At 42.1% G+C, this 12,393-nt stretch overlaps 1 protein-coding gene across 6 annotated transcripts in view; it reads right to left on the bottom strand.

Moving 5' to 3' along the window:
• The window catches only part of DOP1B (DOP1 leucine zipper like protein B), a 133,396-nt gene that overhangs the window by 3,580 nt on the left and 117,423 nt on the right, over window positions 1-12,393 (bottom strand). For 5 of the 6 annotated variants that reach the window (XM_043874270.1, XM_043874269.1, XM_043874268.1 and 2 more), the window contains 4 exons: window positions 10,975-11,036; window positions 10,334-10,462; window positions 2,008-2,144; window positions 160-215 (listed from right to left, as the gene is read on the bottom strand). In XM_043874270.1, the coding sequence (XP_043730205.1) occupies window positions 160-215; window positions 2,008-2,144; window positions 10,334-10,462; window positions 10,975-11,036 (384 nt within the window). The remainder of the gene's footprint in view (window positions 1-159; window positions 216-2,007; window positions 2,145-10,333; window positions 10,463-10,974; window positions 11,037-12,393) is intronic. The other variant, XR_006335279.1, reaches the window with a different exon arrangement.

Genomic DNA, 12,393 nt, shown 5'->3' on the forward strand with positions numbered 1-12,393 from the left:
ACAACTACTTCAAGAAAATGGTGTTTAGGATTATCTAACCCTACGTTATAAATTGATGTCCACAGTCTGGATCTAAAAAAAAAAAAATCAAAACAAACAAAAAAATACAGTGATGTCCATTAACCTTCACATATGTGCACAGACTCATACACTACTTACCTCAATGATTCACTGTCCTTTTTCAGCTCTTCTTCAAGCTGTATGAATGCCTGAATCTTAAAAAAAAAAGTGAATTCAAGTTACTATTTGAGAGAGGTCAGATCTAGCTTAATGTTTAAAATTTATATATCCATAAAAATCAGCAAATAAAACAAAAGAAGGAATCAAAACTATGAAAAGACAACCTATTAAATGGTAAAAAAAAATATTTGCAAACCAAATATGGTAAGGGATAATATCCAAAATACATAAAGAACTCATACAACTCAATAACAAAAAAGCAAATAATCAACTGAAAAATGGGCAGAGGACTTGAATAGACATTTTCCCAAAGAAGATATAGGAATGGTCAAAAGGCACATGAAAAGATGCTCAACATCACTAATCATCAAGGAAACGCAGATCGAAAGCATGATGAGACATCATCTCACACCCATTAGAATTGCTGTCATCCAACGGGTGAGATTATAAATGTTGGTGAGGATGTGGAGGAAAGGGAGCCCTTGTGTACTGTTGGTGGGATTATAAACTGGTACAGTCACTATGGAAAACAGTATGACGGCTCCTCAAAAAATTAAAAACAGAACTACCATATGATCCAGTAAACCCACTTTTGGGACTATGCTCAAAGGAAATGAAAATATTCTCAAAGAGATATGTGCACCCCCATATTCACTGCAGCATTATTTACTAGGTTGGCCAAAAAGTTTGTTCAGGTTTTTCTGTGACATGGGAAGAACCTGAATGAACTTTTTGGTCAACCCGATACAACAGCCAAGACATGGAAACATCCTAAGTGTCTATCAACAAATAAATGGATTAAAAAACTGTTTCATATACATATATATGAATATATACATATATATATATACATACACACATATATACACACACAAGCATATACATATGCATATGTATATACGTATGTGTGTATACACACATACATGCACATGTATATATGTATGAGAATACACACACACAGTAGAATGTTTTTCAGCATGAAAAGGAGGAATCTTGCCATTGACACATCTGCAGTAATGTGGAAGGACTCTGAGGGCATTACACTATGTAAAATAAGTCAGAAGAGAAAGACAAAAACTGTATGATCTCACTTATAAGGGGAACCTAAGAAACAAAGCAAAACCAAACCAAACTCACAGAAGAGATCAGAGGCAGGGGGTGGGAGGAGGGAAATTGAATGAAGGTGGTCAAAAGGTACAGACGTCGCTTTATAAGACATATGTTATTACTAGGGATGTAATGCAGGATGTGACAACTGCAGTTAAAGCTGCTGTAAGTCACAGGTGAAAGTAAAGACAGTAAATCCTGAGTTGTCATCACAAGGGAAAAAATTCTTTTCTTTTGGATCCATATCAGATGGATGTAAACTGAATGTGATAAGGGTTTCATGATATATTTCAGTCAAATCATTACGTTGTACACTTTAAACTTATATGCTGCTGCATGACACTTATATCTCAATAAAAGTGGGAAAAGGCCAGTTTAAAAACTAGCAAATAGGGAGTTCTATGGAGGTCCAGTGGTTAAGACTCAATGCTTTCACTTCTGGGTTCAATCTTTGGTTGGGGAAGTCAGATCCCAAAAGTCGCACAGGATGGCCAAAAAAAAAAGCAAATAATATCAAATTAATTTAAATAACTACAGTTGAGAGGTCAACTATGATTAGAGGATAAAATATCTCTACTTAACCAAGAGCTGACCATACACTACCAACTTGATTGAAAATTTTACAGATAAAATTAGATATATGTGAAAGTTTACATTATTCCTGAAAACGCATTTTAAAAAGCTCCAATTTTATCTCAAGGATAAAGTATTTACACTTACCAATTCAGAGACCATTATTGGCCACAGTGAAGTCAAATGTTGGGGAGATATTCTTAGCAGCAAAACTCTGAAAAACAGAAACATCTGAGCAGCAACTGAGGATGTCTGTCCCACTCTGAGATTGTCTGTCAGGCGTTCTAAGGAAAGAAGATTTTCGAGATGTCACACAAATGAGGAGTTTGGAGCGTCTCACTAGACAAAGAGGAAAAACACAACTGCAGTTGCTCTGACATTTGACAACTGTACATGAGCGGGGCGTTGGGAGAATCGTATTGCTCTCCTTGTTTGCCCACAGACCTCTTCTTTGTGAGGCACAGCAGTTCAAGGCCTTTGCTAAAGAAGTGAATCAAGGGTCTCTTATTCCCCTGCTACAGCAGGAAGGAGGGCATCAACTTCTGGCTCAAGCCAGAAATCCACTGCACCATCAGTGAGAACGTAAATGATATTGGTGGCTTTTTAAAATTTTTGGTCATGCTGTATAGCTTGTGGGATCTCAGTTCCCTGACCAGGGATCAAACCCGTGCCCCCTGCAGTAGAAGCATGGAGTCCTAACCGCTGGACCTCCAGGGAAGTCCTGTAAATATTCTTCTAAGAATATGAAGCATGAGACATCGAAACCAAAGACAGCCCTTGGTAAGGATTGGAACTATAAGACCACATAGGTTGGTTGGCAGATGACACTGTATTTTGGGGGTGAGGAGTGACAAGTGAAATGAGTGAATAAAAGAATTATTCAGTTAAGTTTAGGTTTGATGACTATAACAAAACTTTCAATTCCTGCAGGAAAAAAAAAGTTGAGTGAAACTCTCTAGTCCCTAAGTCTTCCCAATTTCTCCATTGAAATAACTGCTTGTAGAATGTGATTCTTCTCATAATTTAGGGTTTCTGAGGAATATGACAAATTGCCATGACAAACAGCTGAACTGTGGTCGTGCTTGTTAAGATTCACTGGAGTACATTAGTAATAAACTTCTCTTAAAATCATATAATATAAATAATATTCTTTTATCCTGAGTATTTAACCTCTGTTCAACAGTAACAGCAAAAACAACAGTAAAAGCAAAAAGTTTATCTCAATCTCTTACAGTTCCAGTGCGAAAAGTAGTATTTCACATAACTATACCACATGGGTGAAAAGAAGAGCATCCCAAATGATGTAAAATGTTGATACAAGTACATACAATCTATGTTCACTGCAATCCCTACAGCGACCACTGCAGAAAGCTTTAAAAAGAGACACATCCCCAAACCCACTTTAAATAAATCAAAAAGGAACGCTGAAAAAATGTTCAAGCAACCTCAGGAAAATACAGAAAGGCAAACAAAAGAACAAAAACACAAGGAACAAACAGAAAATTTTAAAATAGGCATAATATATCCTAACATGCCAGTAATTACATTAAAGGTAAACTGTCTACACCTGCCAGTTAAAAGAGAGAGATTGGTTGAATAGATTAAAGAAATGACCTAGCTGTATGCTATCTTACACAAAATTGCCTTCAAATATAATGACCTAAGTAGGTTAAAGGTTGCCAATGTTTTAAGAAAGCTGGAGTGGCACTATTAACATAACACGGAATGGACTTCAGAGCAGAGCAAAGCACCAGGGTCAAAGAGGGACACTGCAGAGGGCAAGGTCAATTCAGCAGGAAGAGATAACGTTCCCAAATGCCTGTGCACCGAACAAGAGGTCTAAATTACAAACAGGAAGAACTACCAGAACTCAAAGAAGAGTAACTTCTGACAACTGTAGCTGAGGTTCAACATCCCTACCCCATGACTGATAGAAGCCCTAGGGAAAATAACAGTCAAGTAAGGATAAAGTCCTGGGTGTTCATTGGAAGGACTGATGCTGAAGCTGAAACTTCAATACTTTGGCCTCATGCGAAGAGTTGACTCACTGGAAAAGACCCTGATGCTGGGAGGGATTGGGGGCAGGAGGAAAAGGGGACGACAGAGGAGGAGATGGTTGGATGGCATCACCGACTCGATGGGCATGGGTTTGGGTAAACTCCAGGAGTTGGTGATGGACAGGGAGGCCTAGCGTGCTGCGATTCATGGGGTCGCAAAGAGTTGGACACAACTGAGCGACTGAACTGAAGGATACAGAAGAACCGAGCAATACCATCAGCCTGCAGGATTTAAACAACACTTGCAGAACACTCCGCTCAACACAGCAGAATTCATCTCATTAACTGCTTGTGGAACATTCACCAGGACTGCTTTATGACCCGTGATAAAATCTAACTTCAACAAGTTTAAATTCTACAAAGAATGTTCTCTGACCACGTGTGTGCTCAGTCGCTCAGTTGTGTTTGACTGTGACCCCCTGGACTGCTGCCCGCCAGACTCCTCTGTCCATGAGGATTCTTTAGGCAAGATTCTCCAGGGCTGCCATGCCCTCCTCCAGGGGATCTTCCCAAGCCAGGAATCAAACCCAGGTCCACGGCATTGCAGGTGGATTCTTTACTGTCTGAGCCACGAGGGAAGCCCACTCTGACCATGATGGACTTAAACTGGAAATTAATTGCAGAAGAACAACTGGAAACACGTGGAAATGAACAAACTTCTATTAATAAATAAGATATGGGCTTAAGAGGAAGCATCAAATAAAAAATATAAAGAAATGAATGAAAATTAAAAGATGATCAGATTTTGTGGGATATAATTAAAGTAATGAGAGGGAAATGTATAGCACTAAATGCTTACATTATAAAAGAAGAAAGCACTCAATTCTATAATTCAAGCCTCTACGTTATGAGACTTGGAGAAGGAAATGGCAACCCACTCCAGTACTCTTGCCTGGAGAATCCCATGATAGAGGAGCCCGGCAGGCTACTGTCCATGGGGTCGCAAGAGTCAGACACGACTTAGCGACTAAACCACCACCACCACCAACTCGAGAGACTAGAAAAAGAACAGACTAAACCCAAAACAAGGACAAAGAAGGGCATGATAAAGAGCAGAAATAAATGAAATTGCAAACAAAACAAAAATAATACAGAAAAAGCCCCCCACAGTTTGGTAATTTGAAAAGAAGAATAAAACTGATAAAACTTCTAGAAACACTGACCCCCAAAAAGAGAAGGTAAATTACCAATATCAGGAATGAAACAAAGATTATCTCTACAGGCATCAAAAAGGATAATGACATTTGAATTATTGCTTAAATGAGGGTGCAAAATGGTAAATTCATTCTGAAAAACAGTTTGGCAGTTTCTTAGAGAGTTTCTTAAGAGCTCCTTAGAGTGTTAGATGACAAAGGTCCATCTAGTCAAAGCTATGGTTTTTCTAGTAGTCATGTATGGATGTGAGAGTTGGACCATAAAGAAAGTTGAGCGCCAAAAGAACTGATGTTTTTGAACTGTGGTGTTGGAGAAAACTTTTGAGAGTCCCTTGGACTGCAAGGAGATCCAACCAGTCCATCCTAAAGGAAATCAATCCTGAATATTCATTGGAAGGACTGATGCTGAAGCTGAAACTCCAATACTTTGGCCACCTGATGTGAAGAACTGACTCACTGGAAAAGACTCTGATGCTGGGAAAGATTGAAGGCAGGAGGAGAAGAGGACGACAGAGGATGAGATGGTTGGATGGCATCACTGACTCGATGGACATGAGTTTGAGCAAGCTCCAGGAGTTGGTGATGGACAGGGAGGCCTGGCGTGCTGCAGTCCATGGGGTCACAAAGAGTCAGACGCGACTGAGCAACTGAACTGAACTAGAGAGTTAAACACACATTTACCACAGGACCCTGTAATCAAATCCTGTGTAGAGAAATGACAATTTACAACCACACAAAAATGGTACATGCAAGTTTACCATAGAGGCTTTATTCCTAATAACCCCATACTGGAACAACACAAATGTCCTCCAGTTAAATGGATAAATGAACTGTGAAACGTCCATAAAAAGGAGTATTATTACTCATTGAAAAAGAGCAAATTCTTGATACACCCATGAACCTGCCTCACTTGCCTCTGGATGGATCTCAGAGGCATTGGACTGAATGAAAAAGCTATTCTCTAAAGGTGACATACTGCATGATTCCATTTATGCAATATTCTCAAGGTGACAAATGAAAGTGGTAGAGAAAGTGATAGGTGAGCAGTTTCCAGGGGTTAGGGCTGGGTAGAGGGCGTGACTTCAGGGAACTGCTTCGTGGTGGGGGAAGAGTTCTATGTCCTGGCTGTGGTGCTGAACACAAGAATTTGTAGAGGAGATTCATTCACAGAACTGTACACACATATAAACATACACAAGAAAAATGCATCGTAGAAACTGGTGAAATCTGAACGGGTATCTAGTTGAGTTGTGGTAATATTCCCATGTCAATTTTCTGTCTTGATGAGGGACTATGCTCATGTGAGATGTTACCACGGGGAAAGCTGGATAAATGGTACACAGGAACACTAGGTACTATTGGTGCAACTTCTTGTGAGTCTTAATCTATTTCAAGAAAAAACAGATTTAAAAAGAGTAGTTTGTACACATAGGGGATATTTCATATTGATACTTCAAATAAAAACTAAATTCATGAGATTCTTCTTCAGTCAAGATGAGCTATTTTAGAATCTCTAATACTCCTTTCTTAGCTGAGTGATAAACCTTACAGTCTTAAGGAATCCTTGTGAGCAGAGAGTGCAGACAGCCCTGAGCCAGGACTCTGCACCACTGTCAAGGTGGCAGAATCTCATTTTAGGCTGGCCAGGTAATCTTGCTGAGCCCGCTTCCTATCTGTGAAACTCACCTGCCTCAAAGGGTACCGCATGAAGACCACAGCCTACTGCAGGGAGCCAGAGAGCTCAGACTTCAGTCCAGGTTTTGCCAGGTAGTGGCAATGCAACTTTACAGAGGTGCTAATCCCTCTGAGCATCAGTATCTTGATGTAAAAATGGAGTTAACACAGGACAATGAGGAAGACTTAAAAGATGGGAAGGATTTCAATGGACCTGGAAGGAGCCGCCCTCATCAGTTAAAGGGCATGGAGTGTTGCTTCGAGGTCTTTCTGATCCCTTCGTCAGGGGCCTTTGTAGGGGGTGATGCCTGTTTTTCTTTCATTCTAGACAAGCAGCAGTTGATCATCCTTCCCATTAAAAAATAATAATTGCTTTGAGCTCATTTACAGATTCTTCTGAGATCAATGTAAAATTTATGTCATGAGGAGCCAAGATATACGGCATTACTTAGCTCCGCACTCCATGCACAACGATCACCCACACCCAGGGCTGCTTGACGGTGGTCAGTCAGGGGGAAAGGACCCCAGAGGTTACTCCAGAGGAGAAATGCCAGGCCTTTCCCATTCCTGCCTCCTCTGATCAGGACTCGACTCTACCATGGTGTGCAATTATTTAGAACCTTATGGATCGTTTACTCCCTTGACCTCATTGCTCCAGGGGCCAGTCAGTGACCCAAGACTGTCAGAGAACACTCTGAAACCCACCACTCCAGCACCGCCAGCGAGTTCCACTCTATTTTTTCAAACAGGTAGTATTTAAAAAAAAAAAAAAAAAAAGAACACTTGAGTTATCCAAAGTGGAGGGTATGTCTATGGAGAAATTCCTCTTTCTCCAAGGGCTCCCAAACCATTTCCTACTTAAAGTCAGCATGAAGGTGACCTCTATACATATAAGAAAGTGAAAGTGAAGTAGCTCAGTCGTGTCTGACTCTTTGTAACCCCACGGACTGTAGCCTACCAGGCTCCTCCATCCATGGGATTGCCCAGGCAGGAATACTGGAGTGGGCTGCCATTTCCTTCTCCAGGGGATCTTCCCAACCCAGGGGTTGAACCCGGGTCTGCCGCACTGCAGGCAGACACTTTTCCCTCTGAGCCTCCAGGGAAGCCCTCATATACATATATGCCATATATAAAAGTACCATATAGAATGTGTATACTATTCTGTGGCCCCCTACTTTTCTCCCCCTTTCGTGATTTCTCAGAAATCCTGCTGTGGTCAGACTCGCCACGCCGCTGGTTAAGGAAGGCCACTGTCTGTCCTCTTCTTGTTCTACACACTGGACAGTTCTCTTCAGCCCTCTGGGGCTCAGCCCAGGTTTTAGGAGAGCTTCTGACAGGAGAGAAGGTGGACCACCTGGTGCACTGGCCCCCGCGCGCTCCTTCTGGGACAGGGGCTTGACGCTGCCCTTTCAGGCCCCTGTCCCCTGGCCAGGTGTGTGAAGCACCATCCCAGATGCTGCCCGTGAACCACAGGAAACGTGGTTCCTGTCGCTCCTCCTCCCTCCCAAATCCTGTCAGGATGCCACGAAATTCAGCTCTGACTCTGCTCTGAGCTGAAGGCTTTGGGGGGGCTGCCATCATCTTTACTGGCACTCCTGGTCACCCTCTGATCACATCAGCCCATTAGTACTTCGAGTAAGGATCTGTCCTATCTGAATATTCGCTTTTACACATCGTAGGTATTCAGGATGTTATGGCATGAACATTTCCATGATGCACTTGACGTTGCGGAAGTTATGTCAGCTGAAGTAGAAAATGGTGTCTTTTATTATTGCCAATGTAAAATACTATCATAATTAATACCTAGGAAAGCTGTTAATGTTTTGGCCTAAAATCATTAAGACCTTTCAAATGGTTAATCAAGTAGGGATGTGGGCTGAGAACTAGTAGTACTAATATTTAGGAAAAGCATATACTTCGTGAACTGACAGATATTTATATGAAAATTTTTTAGGAGGGCAGTGTTAAGAGATTTATTGCATAATTCTCTGTGGATAAGTACAATAGCATGAATGACTCTCAAACACAAAAGAAGCCAGACTCAAAGGCTCTACACTGTCTAATCACATTCATATTTATAAGACATTTTGGAAAAAATGAAACTAGATGAACAGAAAGCAGATTTAGCGGTTGATGGGGTCAGGGGAGGAGATGACTTCTGAGGGGCAAGAGCGAACTTTCAGGTGTGATGGAAATGTTCTGTATCTTGACTGTAGTGGTGGTTACAAGACTGTGTGTGTTTATAAAAATTCACAGAATGGTACAGCCAGAAGGGTGACTTTTATTGTATGTAAACTGTTAGTCACTCAGTCGTTTCCGACTCTGAGCAACCCATAGACTGTAGCCCACCAGGCTCCTCTGTTGATGGAATTCTCCAGGCAAGAATACTGGAGTGGGTAGCCATTCCATTCTCTGGGGGATCTTCTGGACTGAGGGATTGAACCTGGGTTTCCTGTACTGCAGGCGGATTCTTTACCATCTGAGCCACTAGAGGATGTCATCTTTACTGTATGTAAATTAAAACTTAATAAACCTGACCCTCCCCCCAAATGACTGACATCATCATAATTCTAGTACTTGTAAAACTGTTTTTAACACTACTACTCGATATTTAATATAATCTTGAAAGATTTTTTTTTCACTTCATTAAGAAGAAAAACACATTTCTGCTTAAGAATTCTTTCATATCTTGGAGGAGGGTAAATTAGAATGTTCATCTTAACATTTCATGAGGAGCGGGAAAAACCCTCCAAAGTCATTGTGCAACATCCACATTCGTTGTTTAAAAAGCATTTTTGATGCTGACTGTTTTTAAAGTCTTTATTGAATCTGTTGGGCTTCCCAGGTGGCTCAGTAGGTAAAGAACGTGCCTGCAATGCAGGAGATGCCGGAGATACGGGATCGAGTCCTGGGTCGGGAAGATCCCCTGGAGGAGGACATGGCAACCCACTCTAGTATTCTTGCCTGGAGAACCCCCATGGACAGAGGAGCCTGGTGGGCTACAGTTCACAGGTCGCCAAGAGTCATGATTGAGGCAACTGAGCGCAGCACAGCATTGAATTTGTTACAATATTGCTTCTGCTTCACCTTTCAGTTTTTCTGGCCCAGAGGGACGTGGGATCTTAGTTCCCCAACCAGGGACCGAACCCCCCACCCCCTGTGCTGAAGGTGAAGTCTTCACCACTGGACCACAAGGGAAGTCCCAGTCATTCATTTTTGAAGCAGATAAAGGATACTGTGAGGGTGAAGGAGAAAAAAACTGCTAAGGAAAAAAGGCACTCCTCCACAGTCCTGTTCCTCTGCTAGCCTCCGTTAGGACTCCACCCTCCAAGCATCTGGACTGCAGGAGGGATCGAGCAGGAGACAGTGCCGAAGAAATATGGCCAGATTTTAAAAAATGACCTAATAAAAACTAACAGCACTATAGCAATTGATTTTTAAAACAAAGTTCCTGATTTACCGAAGTTCTTCTACGATCACCCCTGGGGAACACTCATCTGACATTGGCCCATTCTGCCAGCATGTGCTGGCCCCTCTGGGACTGTCTGTGTGGGGAGGGGGGCTGGGGGGGAGGGTGGGCCTTCTTACCTTGGATCACAGGAAGGTAAAGGTGGTACTGATCAGGTTCTCCACTGAAGACAGCAAAAGCCTGGCGCTTTAGCAGCATGGCTTTCTGCTCAAAACTGGAGAACAGTTTTAAAGAACTGCTCTGCATGTCTGGAATAAATACAGCAAATAAGGTTCACTTAGTTAGAAACCTACAATGAGAGGTAAGTGATGAGAAATTCACACAAGTGTTCATTCCTATCTCCCCTGGTGGAATGTGATCTTGATTAAGGGCATGTAGCTATTAGCCAAATATTTAAAATTTATAGAAGTATTTACTTCTTGAGTGATACTTAATGATAGGGTGTTTGAAGACGATATGCGCTATAGGAAAGTACTCCTAACAAATTATGGTCACCTTATCATTGCTTTCAAAAGTATTTTCTCCACTATAAAAATGCAAAAATGGTGGTTAGAGGCATTCTTGTCAACTGACTAGAACTAGGAAGGTTCACTCATGGAGTCCTGACAAATCCTATCCGCCACATTACAGTTTGTGGCTGAAACTGCACCATAAAAAGTTTGAGTCATGTTCTGAAATACGTGGTAAAAGCTGATTATGACCAAAAGGCTTTGGTCCTTTAAAGTGTGACTTATGTGCATGTTAACACAGAAGAACTTACTCATTAGATCTTTAAACATCGTTTTCTCATGAGTCAGAAGATGGTCAATAATGGACTTCCAACTGGATATTTAAAAAAAAAGAAAGCAAAGTTAAATATGCAAAGGGTGTCAGACAGTTCAGTCAAAAATATCAAGGAAAAATAACATGTCCCTTTAAGATTAAAAACTCTTTTCTGAAAAGTTAGTGAAAGGGATGAATAGTTTTTACATAAGGAGAAGCTAAGAAGAAGCTCTTCATTTATAACCTTAATATAGGGAATAAATAACCTAGGAAGTAATAAATAATTCCCAGACCACCATAAAAGAAAGCACTCATTCAAAGTTCTTTGGCTTTTGCAAAAAGAAAAGTGTTAGTCACTCAGTCGTGTCTGACTTTTTGCGACCCCATGGATCGTAGCCCATCAGGCTCCTTTGTCCACGGGATTCTCCAGAATCTGGAGCGGATTGCCATTTCCTTCTCCAGGGAATCTTCCCAACCCAGGGATCGAACCCTGGTCTCCTTCATTGCAGGTGGAATCCTTTACCATCTGAATCAAGAGGCTTTTGCAAGAGTTGCCCTTAAATGTGTTTGCACAGATGAAGTCCATACACTTGTGTTGAGGAACAGCAGTGGGGGTCCTGAAGACAAATACCACTAGTTTTCATCAGAGTCTCCCACAGTGCAACAGGATTACAGGGTGAAAGTGAAAGTTGCTCAGTCGTGTTCGACTCTTTTGCGACCCAAGGGACTATACAGTCCACGGGATTCTTCAGGCCAGAATACTAGAGTGGGTGGCTGTTCCCTCCTCCAGGCTTCTTCCCAACCCAGGGATTGAACCGAGGTCTCTGGCATTGCAGGCGGATTCTTTACCAGCTGAGCCCCCAGGGAAGCCCAAGAATACTGGAGTGGGTAGCCTGTCCCTTCTCTAGCAGATCTTCCTGATGCAGGGTGAAAGACCATGGTCAAAGAAGCTGACCAGTCTCTACCCTTGACCCCTGCTGTTAATAAAGACACATTCAGCCAAGCCACGGGCAGAATTACGAGTGGTTCTGCTGACCTCCGAGTAGAAGGCGCAGTCAGTTCATCCTGATTCCACGCATCTCTGCTGGAGTGCACGATCTGGTGCATTCCTGGGGGCTGCACGGTCTCAGCGAGGACTCGTGCAGTGTGAGCCCAGAAGTGGGGGAAGCACCCGAGGGTCACCACAGAGCCCTGTCGTCTCAATACTGGTCCAGCATCTTGTGATTACAAGACAGAGCAGCATAGACCAAGTACTGCTGGAACCCCTTGTTATGCTCTTTAGGAATAATAACAATTCATCTCTTGATTGGGAAAAAAAGGGTACCTGTGTCGTTTTCAAAAGACTTACATTCCTTCCCCGGAAATACACCGATAACCTGTGAGTGGTGTCCTGTGATCTGGGATGATAACAGTCAGC

This window comes from Cervus elaphus, chromosome 19, assembly GCF_910594005.1.
Source record: "Cervus elaphus chromosome 19, mCerEla1.1, whole genome shotgun sequence".
Taxonomy (NCBI): Eukaryota; Metazoa; Chordata; class Mammalia; order Artiodactyla; family Cervidae; genus Cervus; species Cervus elaphus.